Raw genomic sequence first — 20384 nt, forward strand, 5'->3', positions numbered from 1 at the left:
AGGTCAGGACAGGCAGCACGGGATGGTAGTCAAGAGCAAGGCAGAAAGTCAGGTCAGGCAGCAGAGGAGAAAAGTCAGGAACGGAACCGGGGTCACAACACAAGATCAGTATAAGTGCAGAGGGTTATGGAGGCAGCTTTAATCTTTACAAGACACAAAGATTCGGCAAGGAATGGAGGAAGGAGCTTGCTAAGTATCTAAGTAACAGGTGACCAGCGCCTGTTAACGGTGCAGTGGCCCTTTTTTACGCTCGCAGGACCGCCGGAGCCACATCAGGAGCGCAGACAAGTGAGTCAGCCTAGGGGGACACTAGGGAATGGAGAGGGGCATGGGTGTACCTGTGACCCAGGACATGGGCCGCAGGATGACCAAGAATAAACTATACTATATATAAAGAATTATAATGCCAAATTGCTGCCTATCTACTATTTTGGCTCACCGCCCAGAAAAAATATATGAAAGAAACTAACACACTTAAAAACTTTATATTGGTTTGGAATCACAGTGATTGTACCAATTCATAGAAAAAAAGGGAAACATATAGTTTTAACTACACACTGAAAGTCATAAATATTAAGCCCCATAAGAAAAAGTTACAGCAATGTTTTTCCCAATTCCATTTTCCCAGTAGACATATGGCGCCATTAAGAGGTACAAATAGCCCTTCATAAAGTAAGCAACTTTTTTTAAATGAAAAATAGAAAAGCTTTGGCTTTCAGAGGGTGGAAATTTAAAAATGGAAACAGGGATGAAATGCTATTGACAATATCCAGTGAGAATCTTGAAATGTAAATGTAAAATGTTTAGTGTGCCATGGTTGTTTGCTTCACATTTTGCTACTTTGCTTGGTCAAGTTTTTCCTTAATATTTTTGTAGTTAAAAATATTTTTCATAAGAGTAGTTTTTAATAATAAAAATATAGTAAAAATATTATGGTGCCTAATGATTTATTTTATCTCTAAACTACATTTTTAAGTACCTGAAAATCCATGTTAATTGTTACTTTTTGACTACATGAATCATATTTATGTAAATCTCATAACTAATAATCATAAACATAACATATAATATTATTTATTTAATTACCTCAGTGGTGTTGGATATAGCTCTGTATTGATAAAATAGACAATTTCAAAAGCCATAGTGATTCCTAGTCGTCCTAAAGTTGCTAGGGTTATTTTCAGCCACAAGAGATCTGCAAATAATAAAATGAGTTATATTACAATCTATTTATTTCCCTTTTTATTAATTTGTATTGTTTACATTTTTATTTAGTAGTAAGAAAGAACAGAACAAAAAGGGGCTAAACGGTACACATTTGATTTAATTCAGTTTGCCATATTATATAAAATCAAGTCAGTTTAATGTAAATATTGAAGACTTAAAAGTGTATGTTTTGTATATACATTGGGTATGGCATCATTCAACCACCCTGCACTATGGAAACTGTGGCTACGTATGTGCTATTGAGCCCTGCCTGGCACCTGGATTCAGTGATCATTACCAATAGCTGCGGCACATGCAGTAATTTCCCAGACATTTCATATGCAAAAACTATTTGTTTCTTTCTGCAACCACTCCAACAGTGATGGTCCTATCCAAGGACTATAATCCTGTTTCCAAGCAACAACAGGGTTACATTTATATGAAATTATCTTCACACAGGAACATTTTTTAATAACATGTCTTCAAAGAAATGTATGTAAAAGGCAGAATTACATAAAATGTGATTAGAGTGCAGTCACACGTCGCATTTAATGCATGCATTCAAAAACGCATTGCAACAGCTGAAGAGAGATTTGTCTAATTATACAAATGTTAACACTTGCTTTTACAAAACGCAACTGTTAACGCATGGGTTAACATCACGTTAACATATGCGTTCATTAACACAATGTTAACACATGCGTTAACATGAGTGTTAACATTTGCGTTTTGTAAATGCACGTGTTCCAGCTGTTTAATTAGGCAAATCTCTCTTCAGCTGTTGCAATGCGTTTTCTAAATGCATGCAGTAAACGCGATATGTTACCGCACCCTCAATGGTGGACCTTTGTACTGAATACTGAGAGCAGATGGACTGTGTCTAAAACTTTAAAATTAAAGATGAAAACAAATAATGTGGTTACCAGCTACAAAGCATAGTAGAAGATATGTGAATATTTCCCGGAATATCATCCATATGCTTGCACAAACTGAGACCAACAACACAAAGTGACTGGCTAATCAGTAATTGAATTTTTTTTAATTGCAAAACTCAAAAGCAGCTAAAGACCCCCTGAATTCTTTTTTCTATATGTTATAACATATAACACTAATAACAAAGTGTCAAAAATACTTATCAATATCCATATAACAACCCACCACTTGACTCACACAACATGGTTGGAGGAAGGAGAGAACAAAAAAGATTTTGTATTTATTATTAATAATATTATTATACCATTAGAAAAATAGCTTGAATTTAGTCACCCAATTCAGCAAGCATTGACTTATACATACACTGTTCTTAACTGCATTGCTTTTCTCTATTCAGTCAGTTGGAACTAATTACTGTATATACTCGAGTATAAGACAACCCAAGTATAAGCCGAGACCCCTAATTCTACCACCAAAAACTGGTAAAATATATTGAATTGAGTATAAGTCGAGGATGGGAAATGCAATGGTCACAGTCTCTCAGTATATAGCCAGCAAGCCCCCTGTAGTATACAGCCTGCCAGCTCCCAGTAGTACATAGCCGACCAGCCCCTGTAGTATGCAAGTAATCAAATACAGAAGAGTAGTAACTAAAAAAAGCCAAGAATCAAATACCAAGAGTTCAGAAGTAGCAAATACAGCAGAGCAGAAAACAAGCTAGCAAAGAATTTGATCAGTAAGAAATGAGCTGTGTGCAGGAAATGTGTTTTAAAATGCTTTTGGTTTGGTTTTTTAACATTTTACAGAAAAGCAACAGGGATATTAAAAATGCCGCCAGTTTGTTAGGCAACCAATTCCACATTGCCATCTGAACAAATTTCACTAAAATAAAACACTTTCATAAATATCAATACAAAAAAGAAACATATATAAAGGCGAAGGCTTGACATAGCATAGAAAGTCAGATGATAAGAAGGAGGGGACAGTTCCACTAGGTGAGCAGGGCACATAAGGAGAAGGCTGGAAACTGGGGGTAGATGGGATTCATTTAACAAGACATGAAATGCTTAGGATGGTCTAGGAAGGATATAGGAAAAGAGGGGAGGTTCAGTCCTTCATTTCGTGAGAGAAATAACCTTTGCTTGGGTTGGTCCTGAAGAAAGAGAACCACTAGGCCCAAACCTGCTTATAAAAGGGGTTGTTTTCTTTGCTCAAATGCGCTGAGTCTAGCTAATTAGGCGTTTTTTTGATCCAATGTCCTATCAGGAGAGGTCGGTCTATTTCCTTCTAATGAAAGAGGATGAGGGCTTTTGCCATCAAAATCACTTAATAGTGTATTTGATGGTGTATAATTTGGAGGAAGCACCAGGGGGCAGGTTGAGAAATAAGATCTTAGGGGTTATTGGGCAGATTTTTTGAGTTAGAACCACTATTTGTTCCTAAAAGGTTTGATTAAAGAGATACTTTCACCACCTCACATATATGGAGATTAGCATACCATTCTTTCCATTCCACAGTCGCGGAGATATCAGTCCCAGTATTCCTGTGTACTGTTAGAGAGGAGGAGCTGCTTATCTTCACTCATACTGTCCAATCAGCAGCAAGGCAATGTCAGAGAAGCTACTATGAGCAGTAATGAGCTGTGATTTCTCTATGCTCATTTAGAGGCAGTACTCACACACATTCCGCTAATATTTCAAAAATGCAAATGACGACCTAATGAAACGTGATGTGAACACACACGCAAAATGCATATTACTGCAAAAGCGATGTAACAGTACGTGTGATGTAAAGTTATTAACATTACATTTGCACAATTATGACAATTACATTTAGTTACATTCTATTTGTTCTTACATTGCATTTGCGTTTACGTGACATTTGCATTTACATGGTGTTTGTATTTACATCCCATTTGCATTATGTGTATGCGGCGCTTATGTTGCATTTGTGTTTACGCAGCATTTGCATGGCGCTTGTGTTGCATGTGCATCTATGTGCCATTTGCGTTTATATGGCAATTTCTGGACATTTACGTGGTGCTTCCATTTGCATGGCGTTTGTGTCATGTTTACATTTGCGTTTACTCAGTGTTTGTTGCGCACTTCCATTCCTGTGGTGTTTGCGTTGCATTTAATTTCATGTGTTGTTTGCATTTCTACGGTGTTTGCACTGCATCTGCATTCATGTTGCATTTGCACTTACATGGTGTTTGCATTTATGTGCCATATGCAATGCATTTGCGTTCACGTGACGTTTTTTGTTTATATGTCATTTGCGCTGCATTTGCATTCACATTGCATTTCATTGCATTTGTATTCTCGTGCCGCTTACGTTTATGTGCAGTTTGCTTTGCATTTGCGTACATGTGCTGTTTGCATTGCATTTACTCGGCTCTTGTGATACATTTGCATTTACTATGCGTTTACTTGGCGTTTGTATTGTATTTGCATTTTGTTTACATTGCATTTAAGTTTACCTAGTGTCTACATCACATTTGCATTTACGTCAGTGAGGTGTTTGCATTTGGGTCGTCACTGCACTGCGTTTACATGCCGTTCCCGTGGCATTTGAATTCACATTGAATTTTAGTGGCGTTTGTGCTTTTTCATGGTGTTGGCATTTATATTGCACCTTGATCTCTCCACAGCTATGGGGAATAGAAAATTCTAAGTGCCCCTGAATTTGTGTAGCAGCCCCTATATAATGGTATGCTCATATGTGTGAGGTGGTGAAAGGTCCTCTTTAAGCTGCAGTGAATTATGTTTTGGGCAGGTCTTTGTTCATTTTATGGAGAACAACTGGAGTTTTGTAGCATCTAGATGTGAGTTTATTACTAGTCTCCTGTTATGCATTTCGGAGGCTCAGAGCATGACCTAAGTATTCAGACGGTTTCTTCTAAGGATAAAGAGATATGGATATCTTTTTCCCAAGCTGAAATTAAATGGGGAGAAGTAGAGGAAACTATGACTATTAATTTCTTATAAATTTTGCATGTTAGCTGAGGAGGTTAGCAAGCGATTCTTCAAACCAAGTCAGGGACCTGTCAAAACGACCTTCTGAAGTTTTTAAAGTTTGCTAAGAGTTGTGAGTATGATAGAAAGTTCAGCTTGGGTAAAATTTGTTTTAGTTGATGAAAAGTTGGAAAGAATGAATCCTGTAAAATGTTGCCCGTTAGATGGTTGGTTGTTATCTAGGCCTAGTAAATCACTCACTTTAGTGGGACAGGAAGGAACAGCCCAGATTTCAAGGTAAGAGGATGCATTATACTGTGTGTATGATGGCTTGAGTAAGTGGATTAATGTATAAAAGGATCCCTTTTTAGTAATGCTTGGGTTACAGAGCTGTCCTGAACCTTTTCTTCAACGTGAACCTAAGATTTCAAATTGTAATGTTTAACCCAGTCTCTTAGCCAAGGCTCTTAACCTAGTTAATTGGATTGCCCAATAGTATTTTTTCAGGTCCATTAGACCTAGCTCCCCTAATCTATAACTTTTTTATCTTTACATTAAAAAGCTCTGTGATGGCTTGTTTTCTGCATAACAAATTGCACTTCATAGTAATGGTATTGAATATTCTATGCCGTGTACTGGGAAGCAGGAAAAAATTCCAAATGCAGTGAAAATGCCTTTCAAATTTTTTTTTGATTTTGCCATCTTCTGGCACTAGTAACTTCATACTTCATTGTACGGAGCTGTGGGAATGTCTATTTGTGTGACTTTTAACGAAGTTTTCAATGCTACCTTTTTTAGTACTGTATGACCTTTTGATCACTTTTTATAAATTTTTTAACAAAATGCAGATAAAAGCAGTGAAAAAACATTATTATATTTTGATAGATCGGGCATATTCAGACACAGTGATACCTAATGTGTTTATGATTCTTACTGTTCATTTATATTTATATGACTTCTAGGGAAAAGGGGGTGATTTGAATTTTTATGTTTTTTTTTTAATTATTATTTTTTTTTACTTTTTTATTTTTATTTTTACTATTTTTCAGACCCCCTAGGGTACTTTAACCCTAGGTTGTCTGATATCCTACCATATACTGCCATACTACAGTTTTCCTCCTCCTCATTACAATGTGCAATTAGCACATTGTAATGAATGGGTTAAAACGAGACAGCCGAGATGCCCCGAGGATGTCATAGCAATGTATTGCTGCTCTCCGATGTATTCACGGGGAGCGACGATCTTCGGCAAGATGGCCTCTTTTTGCTAGCACCAATCGCAGGTGTTACCGGTAAGTCTTTGTGCAATATGTAGCATTTTTATTATTTATCATGTGATCAATAAAACTTTCCATCAAGTTAAAGTTTTAAATGACATGGTTAGAGATGGGCGAATCAATTCTAACGATTCTAAATTTGTTTAGAATTTGAGGAAAACTTCGATTCGTCACAAATCCAAAGTTTGCGGTGATTTGTGAGAACGAATTTCAAATTTTCCCCCTTTGTTAGCAAAATGGGCGTGAGCACAACGTGTTACATGGGGCAGAGACTCTGGGAAGAAGAAAGTGTTCCTCATTGTATGGGGGTAGTGTTCCTCACTGTATGATTTTAATTTTAAGGGTTTTTTTATTATCATTTTAAAAAATAAATAAATTTATTTTTATATTTTTCAGACTCCCTAGGGTACTTTGACCCTAGGTTGTCTGTACGATCCTATCATACACTGCCATACTACAGATTGTACTGAGGCAGCCTCGGGTCTTCCGATGCTAGCAACAACCGCAGGTGTTACCGGTAAGCCCGTGAGCCCTCCCCATGCACCCGCACCCGGCATGTGACGTACTGTCACGTCACATCTCAATAAGGGGAATCAATTCGATTTGGGTCGAATTGAATTTTCTCTACAAATTCGGCGAACCTGGTCGAATCGAATTTTGACAAATTTGCCCATCTCTAGACATGATAAAAAAACGTAAATGTTATTGTCATGAATTGTTCCACAGATATAATCATCTAAATAAGAGCACATCAGAATTGCAAAATATGACCTGGACATTCAGGTTCCAATGATATTGTTCATTAAAGGGTTAATGCAGAACTTTATCACTGACTACATTAATGTCCCCACAATCAAGCGAGAGAATATGTAGTTTCTGATGTGTTTCATATACTAAATTACTTAATTTAAATGTATTTTGCATTCAGACATAAGGTAATAATGACCCATGAGTGATGTAGTTGAATCAGAAGGATAAGGGAAGGTGCTGGACAGTGGCAGGCTATCAAGGAGCACTCTTAATGCTGGAGCCCTGAGGCGCTTTTCTACCACCCTTAAATGCACTTCTGCCTATTCTGTATATTACAAAATAAAGTTTTGGACTGAAAGGAGCTGCCAAATAATAAAAACAAAGCTATGAGTGACATTTTTGGGCATGGCCCAACATAACAGCAGATAGTTCAAGCGCTATGGAATATGATGGCGCTATATAAAAGATTATTGTTGTTATTAGGTAGCCATCTGTTGACAAACCCGTTTAAATACAGCATTGTTTTCACTCCTGATCCCTTTTATGAATTTGGTACCTGTGGATATTGCAGCAGTTATTAAGCATGCAACGCCTGCTCCAGCATTGCTCAAAGCAAATGGAAGTCTTCTTCCAACACGATCAATGGAGAGTAGAATAAGAATAGCTGCTGGTAATTCCACAACTGCGGAAATGAAAAAGTCTGTATACAGGCTTCCAGACACAATTCCTAGCCGCATGACAAGACCTTGGTATATGACTGCACTTGTAAACCTGCGGGAAAATATAACCTACATTAGAACCTAAAACACTGTGCATTAAAATCATTATTCTCCTACATAATTTTATACACATTTTCATCCTGTGGTTCAAGTTTACTCATGTCTATACCACAATCAATGTGGAGTATCTTATTTTTTAACACTTTAAATTATATTTAAATTTTTATTTATGGTTATAGTGGTTAAGAAGCTACCTAAAGTATAATAAAGTATATTTTTTAGTCAAGAAAGCTGTGTTATATATATATATATATATATATATATATACATATATATATATATATATATATATATATATATATATATATATTTATTATCCCAGACCCAGGCTACTTTCACACAGCCGTTGTGGGGACATATATCCGTCAGTTTCCATAGTCAGCTATGGTGCCACACACATGTGGCACCGTACAATTCACAGGGAAAAGATAGAGCATGCTCTATCTTTCCCCATGTTTAAGGCCGGGCGCCGTGTATCGCAATGGATAGGGGATGAGTGAGCAGCGCTCACTCCTCCTCCTCCTCTCCGGCACCCTGCCGTTTGCTCGCCCGGATACACATGGTCCAATATCTGACCATTATAATCCTCTCCACTGTCAGAGAGGAAGTGCTGAAGCAGAGAAGGGGGCGTCTATTAAGATAATGAGTGTCTCAGTGTTTATCATAACACAAGACCTCTTCACCTCTGCTGTCCCTACAGTATTGGAGATTTAACTTCAAAACATTTAGTTTTAGTTTCAGTTTAATATACTTTATTATATTCTATGATATACTCTAATATATAATAAATAAATAGATAAAAAAAATCTATAACAAAGGGGGCATCAGAACGGCAAATATCATAAAACCAAAGTACGCTCAGATAAAATTCTAGGTACTTCATCAAGAAGAACAAAGATAATAAAAATGAATATAGGCACAAATGGGCCTATACTACCCTATATCATAGATATTGTATGCTAAAGCCAATACAGGTGACCGAGCGGGCAGTGCAAGGAACAAGTTCACGTGCCTGCGCAAGATTTCTTGCAAGACACTGACGTCAGGGGAGGCAGGAGAGCTGCGGCCGATGGGAGAGATGAATATGAATTAGCCTGGGGCATGGATAAATTAGTGAGCGGAGGATCTCAGATGAGGCGCCCCTGATTGCCTCCAGCTCTTTTACATAACTTTATAAAGTTGTTTTATCGGTGATTGCGGAGCCTGGAAGCTCGTTGAAAAAATCATCCCCTACAGGTAACGAGCATGAGTTATAGGACAGTCTAAGACCCCTAAAGTGGTGATAGATGTCTTTTAAATATACCCGTTGTAGATATTGCTACAAGCCTATACTGTACTTCCATATGTCACTAATTTATAAGGCACGCATATATATATGAAGCTGTTGCATTATGGAGGTATTTAATGCATGTACTAATATACAAGCACACCAACAAATGGCAAATTAATGCAAAGACAAGTTTCAGACAAGACATCTTACCAGGCATACATCAGAATGATTGTGCACTTCCTCATTTGTGGTGTTCTGACTAAATCCATGCATGCAGGATTTGTAACCTCCTCTTCAGAAACTGTTATCTGAAGGTAAATACAGGATAAATAATGTGCAGGTTACAGCAGCTAAAAATGACTTAACCCCTTAACACCAAGGTCATGTTTTTCATTTTGCTTCTTTATTTTCACTCCCCAAATTCAAAAATCTATAATTATTTTAGTTTTCCATGTGAAAAGCTGTATGAGGGCTTGTTTTGTGTGTAACAAATTGCACTTCTCAGTAATGGTATGTAATATTCCATGATGCGAACTGGGAAGCGGAAAAAAAAATTCCAAATGCAGTGAAATTGGTGAAATAATGTATTTGCACCGTTTTCTTGTGGACTTTCACTGTGCGCCCCACTAATCATATTGATGTTTTAATACATTTAAAAAAAAAATGTAAACCTTCTGTACAAAAGAAAATGTCTTTGTTTCGCCATCTTCTGGCGTTAATAACTTTTTCATACTTTGGTGTACGGAACTGTGTGACATGCGATTTTTTGCAGGATGAGCTAATGCTTTCTTTGCTACCATTTTGAGGACTGCATGACTATGAGATCACTTTTTATAAAATTTTATATATGCTGCAAAATAAGTGGCCATTCAGATTTTTGAGCACTATTTTCCATTAGCGGATAATGCCAGGAATAGCTGTTATGATATTTTCATAGATTGGACATTTTGGGACATGGCAATGCCTAACATGTTTAGGACTTTTTACTGTTTATTTTTATATAAGTTCCTTGGGAAAGGGGGATAATTTAAAGTTTTGGGGTTTTTTTACTTTTTTTTTTACTATTTTTCAGACACCCAGGGGAACTTTAACCATAGGTTGTCTGATTGATCTTACCATATACTGTACTGTAAACTACATATACTGCCATTTTACATATCATCTATTACAATGGGCCACTGGCTCATTGTAATTGATGCTGTAAACTATGCAGCCTCAGGTCTTACAAAGACCTGAGGCTGTCATGGCGACAGATTGTCACTCCCTGATGACGTTACGGGGACCAACGATCTTTCATGATGACGCCAATTGTGTGTGTTAACGGTGGGCGTTTGCTGCAATATGCAGCAAACACCCAACTTGTATGGCGAGCCAGTGAGCCCTATCGATAACCCGCAACCAACATGTGATGTTCAGATACATCAGATACGGGTTGATCCATTCAATTTTATCGTCAATCCACAATAGCCAAGCAGGCAGATGGAACCTGTTTCCATAAGACATTTATGGAATATCCAGTGAATATGCCATAGATGCATCATATTTGTATTTTATCACCATGCACATTGGTAATTCCACATGTGTTCAGTTATTAACACCCGTTAGTATATCTGTTTATATTTTTTTAGAGTAAATAGTAGAGGATGGAACAACTAAGTTACAGATGGACCTGCTTTTCATGGTTGCTAATATAAAAGGAAGAGATTAACATGGTGATAAATTTGTCTGCATTTTCTTTGTAAAAACACAAATGACCAAAGTTCCCATTGATCTTATTTGGCACATGTGAAAGGCAATGAATCCCCTTAATTGTAGAAGAATTCTACACTGAGCTGAAAGAGCTGCTGCTTCATACCAATGAGTCACTGGAGGAGCATCTAAAACTCAAGCCTTTATCCGGCTTAACTTTGTAGGCATGCCTTAGATCTACTGCAATGCAGGATAACGTGACATAGCATCTTCATGAAAGAAGTTCAGTCAAAGGAAGCAACCGCCTGAATCTTAATGTGAGGAAATAACAAATTGACTTCAAACTAATGACTGTGAAGTCAATGACAATTTTAATTAAAGGCAGATGGAGAGAAGCACAGGAAAGTAAATAACACACCCTATTTACTTCATAGAACACATATATTATAAAGTCATAGGGGAGATTTATCAGAATTGTTTGATATAAAAACTGTTCTAATTGCCCATGGAAACCAATCACAGCTCAGCTTTCATTTTATAAACAGCTGTTTGAAAATAAAAACTGAGCTCTGCTTGGTTGAACATTTTTTATCTCAGACAATTCTGATACATCAACGCCATAATATGAATTTTGTAATGTTACAAACTGAAGACATAAATGTACAAATGCTACATCTATCCATGATTCCTTCTACATTTTACCTCACAAAAGCAATAAAATAAATCTTTAGATGACTGAGATACTATGAGTAATTCATTAGCAGCCATTTCAAACAAATACTTTATATATTTCTAGTTTAGTCATTGGCTTGAGGTACCTGGCAGTAGTTTGGGGTGAGATACCTTCCATTGTGCCTAGCAATGTCAGCCATTATGTGTAAAGCCTTGTCTTTTTTTTTCCGTATTAGCAGCCATCGAGGAGACTCAGGGATAAACCTGTAAATACATAACATATCACTTTTATATTTGTAGTTTAGAACTGAGATGGGCATTTTCATTATTTTACAAAAATATGTTCCAATCCCATGAGAATTATTCATCGTATTATATATCTGTCTTTGGTCAAAGTCCATTGAGTCCAGATGCTACATTTCGATTAAGAACTAAAACAGACCTCTTCAAAGGGTTTTCCAGGAAAATGTATTCATGCCTGTCCACACAAGAGGTGATAAATGTACGTCACTGGGACCCCCACAAGCTTGCAAATTGCTGCTTATTTTGCACTGTATACTTTGCACTATGGTTTGGAGGAGTGCACCTCATTCTTATGATTAACAGAGGTTTGACTGGTCGATCACATAAAGTTTGTACATAAATCATCTATCATGTGAATATTTGGAAAATATGTTTTATGGGAAAACTCCTATAAATTCTGTCAACTAATTCAGACATTTGCCAAAGAGCCCAAGGAAAAGGCAACATAAAGGTCATCTGTTATTCTAAATGTGTAAGAGGACTTTAAGAGACTGCGTCATAGTAACAGATGTTTTACAGTTGCAGAGGCCTCTGCTTTCCAGTTTAGATACTGGCAGTGTTGTTTATAATGTAGTTTAAATAGTGATAGTTTGATCCTTGCATTTGTTTTGGAGAATTAATCACTTCTGCAGATTTACAGCAAACTAAAGTCTAAACAGTGTAAACACAAGCCTGAATGACTAATTGTAAGACAAATCATATGATCAATCAAGTTAGGAGTTCACAGTGTAGGATGTTTTCTGTGGTGCTTTTAACGTGCAGGTGTTTCATATTATCTTTTGCACTAGAAAAAACAGGTTAAACATTTATATCTCAGACAAAAACACAGCTCTTTTTAAAGTCAGTTAAATTACGTAACATCCAAAATAAAAATGTAATATTAAGAGCAGGTATAGATGTCTTCAGTTACTACATTAGCTGAATATACTGGAGCAAAAAAATCAAGTTGTTTAGCTCCTGCGTGCATCACCCTGAAATGACCTAAAAGGGAACCTGTCACCAGGGACCTTATTTTCACTTAAGACAGGTTATCAAAGCCCATTACATGTGGATTGTAAATGTGTCTTTCTGCCTTCTCTAAGCATTTGCATTACAATATAAGTGTTTGTTATAACCTTACCCTGACAGACTCATCTGTGTAGTCCTAGGGGTTGGGCTTTGGTTTTGATGCATTTCAAAAAACAACATGTGACTTGTCTGGGCTGCAGACTGCGTAGCTCTCAGCCCCCACCTTTGTATTCCTTTACAGCTCCTCCCTCCTGCTAACATCAGTGGGAGAGGGAGGAGCTGTACAGGAGCACAAAAGTGGGGGCTGATGAGTCTGCAGCACAGACAGTCATATGTTGTTTTTTGAAATGCATCCAAACCAAAGCCCAACCCCTTGGACTACGCAGCGTGCAAGGTAAGTTATAACACAGAATTATATAGTAATGCAAATGCTTAGAGAACGCAGAAAGGCAAATGTACAATGCAGGTGTGATAGGCTTCTGCAACCTGTCTTTAGGGAAAATTAGGTCCCTATTGACAGGTTCCCTTTAAACAGGTTCTCCAAGACTGAATCAGCAATTATTTGGAGGTAATGAGGGTTTGATACACATGATCTGGATCTGTATGGATCTGGAAGCAGACAGCTTAGTAGACTTTCTAATTCTATGAGATGCTATCCTTGCCATTCAAGCGCACAGTTTCATCAAAATTCTGCATGACTGTAATTTTCTTCTTTACTGTTCTCTTTAGAGGTCAGTATCATGACATGGCGCAATTTTGGCCAAATAAGTCTTCCTTATTAGTTGTATTTCATAGCTAAATACAAAACAGCTTAACCAACTTACTATACAGGCAGTCCCCGGGTTACGCACAAGATAGGTTCTGCAGGTTTGTTCTCAAGTTGAATTTGTATGTAAGTTGGAACTGTATATTTCATCATTATAACCACAGCCAAATTTTTTTTGGTCTCTGTGACAATTTAATTTTAAAAATGTTGGATTGTCATAAGAACCAGGATTAACAATAAAGCTTCTTTGCAGACACCTGTGATAACTGTTATAGGTAATTATTGTAGCCTAAGGCTAAAGTACAGTAAGTTACCTACATCCAGAGGTCCGTTTGTAACTAGTGGTCGTCTGTAGGTCGAGTAGCGGACTGCCTGTACTATGTGGCAGCTGATATGAAAAAATGTGGTTATCAATTAGTATTTTATTAGTGTATAAAATATCAGTATAAATAATTACCAGTAATAAAGAAGGAAGAGGAAGTTTGGCAGTGAAATGGCCAGCTGAATGCCCTGCCATGTAGGAATCAAGTAAGCAATGCCAGGAATGATCATTACTCCCAAAGTGAAAAACATCTGAACCACAATACCAACAATGCGCCTCTGTTTTGATCCCACCAGCTCTGTTACTGTAGAGAAAAAAAAAAACAATACACATGAACTAGCTTGAAAGCATAACATAAACATGATAGCATCTTTCCACCACCTATTTATATGAAACCCTTTTTCTATGCAAGAAACATGCATGAATTAAAGTCAATCTACCATCAAAATCAAGTATGATAAACCAGGGACCATGACTGTGTTAATCATCATATATTTCTTATCCATGGCCTCCTTCCTTCTAAAATTAACTCTTAATATTATGCTATTTATGGGTACAACATTGCAATACTTCTCCCATCCTGTATATATATATATATATATATATATATATATATATATATATATATGGACACAGCACCATACTACGATTTCCATTCTGTATAAATGAGCACGGCATTGCATTACTACTACTAACCTGCTTCTATACGGGCACTACACTAATACTCCTGTCCTATATATATATATGGGCACAGCACTTCTACTTCCATCCTGTATATACTGTATATGGGTACAGCACTACACTTCTACTCCCATCCCCATTCTCTCTATACATGGGCACAGCACTGTACTGCTACTCCCATCCAGTGTGTGTATTATATATATATATATATATATATATATATATATATATATATATATATATATATATATATATATGCACAGCACTGTACTACTCCTATCCAGTATATATATGGGCACAGCACTGCACTTCTACTCCCATCCTCTATATATATGGGCACCGCACTATACTACTACTCCCATCATATATATATATATATATATATATATATATATATATATATATATATATATATATATATATATATGCAACACCCTCGCCGATGCAAGGCAGAGGAGTGGTTGCGAATACGTCCCACCATGTAGCTTGCAGCCTGTGTAGGGTCTAGTCAGCCCCACAGCATGTCACTACATCACACTACATAGTCCTTATAGGATACAGGGGAACATTGCAGTGGTAGATCCTGCCTGGTAAGGCAGGAGTTAAGTGTTTTGTGTGATGTCATATGTGTCAGCCAATCACAGGTGTTATACTTTGTCTCTGTGAGCTGAGATGTAAGCTGAGATGTAATTGGAGGAGTAGCCACCACCTGACCAGTGGGGAGTAACAAAACCCCTGGCCAGGAATGTTCTAGAGAACAGTTCTCTCAGGAGAGAGTAGAAAGCAGTCAGACCTAGGAGTCTGCAGAAGCAGACTGGAGTAACTCCAGTCTAAACTCTATACAGCTAGCATACCAGACCAGAGCAGGAAGAGCCTAGCCCCTGCCTGAAGAGTGGAACTAATAGCTAGTTTAGTGAGGAAAGGGGTATCATCCTACCTTCAAGGGTGATACCTGAAGCAACCCAGGACAAGCTGAAGCATCCTTCCAGGACACAGCTACCTCCCAGCCTGCCCGCTGCATCCAGGCTGGCGATCTACATCCTGTGGCTCCCTCCAACTACATCTCAGCACTCCACTACTCTGTTAAAGGCACGTTGCTGCGGTTCCTGTCGGTTCCAATAAAGAACTGTAAGTTGTTTTTGTTCAACCTCTGCCTTTGTCTGGTCCCTGCTACTACGGCTGCCACCATCACGGGCACCCTGTCCACCACACAGAGACTTATACTCTAGACACCAAAGGGTTGCCCCAGGGAGAACCGCTATAGCAGCCTCTCCCTCATCATTTCTTGCCAACACCACCCTGCTGGAGAGCTGCCAGGCTGTAGGACAGTCCTCCAGTTCCCCACTAAAACATTGAAAAAAGGAGACGCGTGGGCTGTGGATGTGAGTCCTAGCGGCATCATCATACTTACACCGAGATAAGAATAAACGCCCCATAAGGACTTGCGGCTGGTTTACCGTCACAAATCTACCTGACGCTAGCCCAGAAAACCCCCTAAACGTGCATTTTAATCAGATCTATATCTGCATTTTTACACAGGAGTCCAGTCCACCTTTGAATTCAATTAGGTAAAAGCTTAAAGGGGTTGTCCCATGAAGCAGGATAGGGCCTAACTTGCTGATCAGTGGGGGTCTCATTGATGGGACCGCCACAAATCACGAGGACCAGGGACCGATGTAGCCTCACCGCACACCGCATGTCCAAATATTTTAGGTGTCAGCACTGTATATAACATTTTAAGAATATATGCTGTTACCTATCATTTGGTTGTAATATTTTTAAAGAATTTTTTTGTACATAAAATGCCTTTTTGAGCTGTAGTTCTTTTACGACGTATAATAGGCCTCATATAGCACTGGTAGTGCTGGTTAGTCACCAATGACCACCACAATGCTGCAACTAGGATTTGGGGCTGGGTACTTACACTTTTTTTTATTACTTTATTACTCTTGCCCATGTTCAGTTTTCTAATAATAATTTTGATTATTAATTTAATCCACTTAATTAACTAGTTAAAGGGTCACTAACTTTTCTATAAACATAAATCAGTAGTCCAAATGAATACAAGAAACTTTCTTATATATATTATACGAGCAAATTGCTTCTTTCTCCATTTACTTTGGCTCTTATTATAGTTACTGACCATAAACTAAGCCAAATAGGAAAGTAATGTGTAAAAAAATACATAAACCCCATGCATCACTATTTTGTAAAACCACCAGGTCAACTGGTGAATTCTATGACTCATTCATTTTTAGGAGTAATAACAGTGAAACAGCACAAGATTATGAGAAAAAATGCTCTAGAAATTTTAGTACACAGTGATTAAAAATGCTTACAAGGGTTTTTCAGGAAATCCTAGAACACCCCTGGGGCCATATAAGGGTAAGTAAATTACAATTCTGACTACACTGCTAGGCATATGTAATCAATATGATTCTTTTGTAATCAAATAAACTACATCAATCGCACAATCACCAGTGAAGTAAAAGAAACTACGGAAGTCTACAATTATCATTAGATGAAAGCAGAAAAATCATAATATGATAAATAAGCTAAATAATGTAAATACATTTCTTACAAACTTGCACAGAAACAAGAAGTTAGCAATATTGGCTGCAAGCCTGAGAATCGACAGTGAGGAGTGTAAGAGATTACAATTTGTAAACAGCACTGCAAAAAAGGTTGATACAGGCTTTATGGCAAGCGTCCCGGAAAATTTATTTGGCAAATATTTTGCAAAATTGTAGAAACATGGAATGATCAATGCTCAAAACTCTTTGAAGTCCTTCCTCATTTCTTTTTGTAAAAAAAAAAAAGAAGATATACAATTTTTAAAGAGTGATACATTTGAGTAGTAAAAAAGAAGATTGAAAAAGGAGATGATCCTCAACCAACAGCCTTATGGTAGGGTAAGTGTAACATCCACCAGTCTAAATGTATTACAGCAGTGTTAGCGGAGACTATTTCAGCAAAGGCTAACTTTTTGAATTCAGTATCCATTATGTGTCCAGCAAACCTTGGAAATTGCACAGTTTGGGCCAGGAAGCTCAGTCCTTATGGTGCACAGAAATACCAGTTGGACTGAATTGATATGGTGCTTTCATTTTAGCTAAGTTCGGTTCAGACCTGTAAATCTGATGGACCATGTTTCTTGCTCTAATCTTAATTTGTTGTCTAAATCAGTGGTAGCTACAAGACTGGCCCTTTGTTCGCACTATGGATCCACAATTGTGTCAGTAAGGGACTGTACCAATCACCTACTTAAATCAATATAACATCGCAAGGTGAATAATGTAAAACTTAACATTTATTTCATAAAATTCATAAAAACCACTATTGTCACAAATATTGCACCAACACCAACACCTATTAGCCACTGTAATATACTGGCAAAGAATACGTACTTTAGTACCAAGGCACACAGAGGGGTGCCATCATGACCACTGATAACAGGGGGAATCCCCAAAGATAGGCAACTATGGGAAAAAATATATACAAATATTTACAGTATGTACACGCAATGTATCATAAACGGACAGCTCAAATATATGCACTGGTTGATAGGTGCCAATAGATCCTAGATATACGTCAACTTGATTGTATTCGTATGGACTCAATGCATGGGGGAAAAAAAGGTGTATGCTACAACAGTAATAAAAGTATGCAAAAGGGGAAAAAAAGGAAATTTCTTACCAATCAAGGGCGCAGGATTCCGACCATCAGATTCATACAGATAATGAAGAACCTAAGTATTCCTTACATACTGGTATGTCACCTATTGTCGTCCATAAAACGACAATATGGACGACAATAGGTGACATACCAGTATGGCTAATAGGTGTTGGTGTGGGTGCAATATTTGTGACAATAGTGGTTTTTATGAATTTTATGAAATAAATGTTAAGTTTTACATTATTCACCTTGCGATGTTATATCTAAATCAGTGGTCCCCAACCACCGGGCCGTGGAACACCCAGTCCCGTGCCGCAGCAAAAAGAGCTTAAAAAAGGAAAACTGTATACTTACCTCTACTGGATCTTCTGCCTCTATATGTGCCTTTGTTTTTGTATACTTACCTCTGATGCTCCTCTTTTTTCCACAGCTCCAGGTTCTTCTTCGCCCTGCAGTTTCCCGGCAGACGGGCAGAGGCCCTTCTATGTGCGCCAGTGCGCACACACTATGACGCGACCGATTATATCATAGTGTGTGTGCACTGGCAGCTCACATAGAAGTTCCTCTGCCTGTCTGCTGGGAAGCCGCAGTTTTTTATTTTTAGGGGGGATTTGAAGGGGGAATTACTATGGGGATTGGGCAGGGGACATTACTACATTACTATGGGGGCTGTGCAAGGGACATTACTACATTACTATGGGGGCTGTGCTGAGGACATCACTACATTACTATGGGGGCTAGGCAGGGGACATCACTATGGGGGCTGGGCTGGACATATTACTATGGTGAGGCTGCTGGAAATTTTGTTAATGAGTAGTGCTGCATTTTCCCCACAAGACTTATACTCAAGTCAATAAGTTTCCCAGTGTATTTTGTGGTAAAATTAGGTGCCTCAGCTTATACTGAGTTTGACTTACACTCGAGTGTGGTTTAATAAGTGGGCTACAGAAAAAGGAACACCATCAGGAGGAGGTTATATAAAAGGGGGAATTACAAAGGGGGCTACAGTAACAGGAGGGGGGTTACATAAAAGAGAGCATTATAAAGGGGGGGGCAACACAAAGGGGGGCAAGTTAGGTCGGGGCTGCATGAATTGACACTGTATATGGGTTGGAGTTAGATATGGGGTATTTGCTGGGCATGTCATTGTTTTCAAGGAACTATGGTTCCAGTCCTTGGAAAAATAATTTGGGTGCGGTCGGTCCCCGAATACAAAAAGGTTGTGGACCACTGGTCTAAGTAGAATACTATTTATTTTATGTTTTTACTGGGATTCTTTTTTAAGTTTACAGTACAAACTCCTAGTGATATAAGAGAGTATGACAAGAGAATAATAAAGCAATATTTTATGATTTTGATTTTTATTGGGAAATCTAACAAATGCTCTGTGGATGAACTTACCTGAACTTACCCCCCCCCCCCATTATAGATATCCAATCTATGACTAACAAAAGTCAATCTCATGTATGGCAGTACATTCAGATATAATGCACAAATAAAATAAAAATGATATTTACTTACTAATAACATAACATGTCATCCATGTTCCTTTTCCAAAGATACCTTGTAGAAAACGGAATAACACCAAAATGTAAAAGTTTGGTGCAAATGCTACAACAATTCCACACAGTCCAACTCCAAATGATGAAATCAAGTATGTGACTTTTCTTCCATATCTAATGTTGAGAGAAGACAAATAATGAGGAGGTGTTATTAAAAGACTGAATTCAGGTAATGTGCATAATAAGAACAGAATTGAGATTTATGTGAATGTCGTCTTCTGATTTTCTTAATTTAGTGGGTATTGATTATGAGAAAATTATGTTTTATGTGAATCAATTGTCATAACCTTTTAATGACATTTTGTCTTACATTAAAAACTGCTTACTGTGTTGAAGGCTGTGAAAAAAGTGGGAATAATGGGAAGCAATTTGTATGATAAGGACATGGAGGTGCATGCCATGAAAAAGAGGTTGACTTCGGGTTCAAAAAGGGGGCAACATGGAGGTGCCGGCTTTGTGGGAAGGATGTGAGGAAAACATGTGGGAGCACATAGAAGGCTATGGGGCACATCAATCAAACTTTTGGTTTGCCTCTTT

At 37.8% G+C, this 20384-nt stretch overlaps 1 protein-coding gene across 2 annotated transcripts in view; it reads right to left on the minus strand.

Moving 5' to 3' along the window:
- Window positions 1–20384, minus strand: part of SLC22A3 (solute carrier family 22 member 3) — a 73547-nt gene that overhangs the window by 12452 nt on the left and 40711 nt on the right. For both annotated transcript variants that reach the window (XM_072141314.1, XM_072141313.1), the window contains 6 exons: window positions 19807–19961; window positions 14065–14233; window positions 11677–11794; window positions 9380–9477; window positions 7677–7891; window positions 1087–1195 (listed from right to left, as the gene is read on the minus strand). In XM_072141314.1, coding sequence (XP_071997415.1) covers window positions 1087–1195; window positions 7677–7891; window positions 9380–9477; window positions 11677–11794; window positions 14065–14233; window positions 19807–19961 — 864 coding nt within the window. The remainder of the gene's footprint in view (window positions 1–1086; window positions 1196–7676; window positions 7892–9379; window positions 9478–11676; window positions 11795–14064; window positions 14234–19806; window positions 19962–20384) is intronic.

Source organism: Engystomops pustulosus, chromosome 3 (genome assembly GCF_040894005.1).
Source record: "Engystomops pustulosus chromosome 3, aEngPut4.maternal, whole genome shotgun sequence".
In the NCBI taxonomy this organism is placed as follows: domain Eukaryota; kingdom Metazoa; phylum Chordata; class Amphibia; order Anura; family Leptodactylidae; genus Engystomops; species Engystomops pustulosus.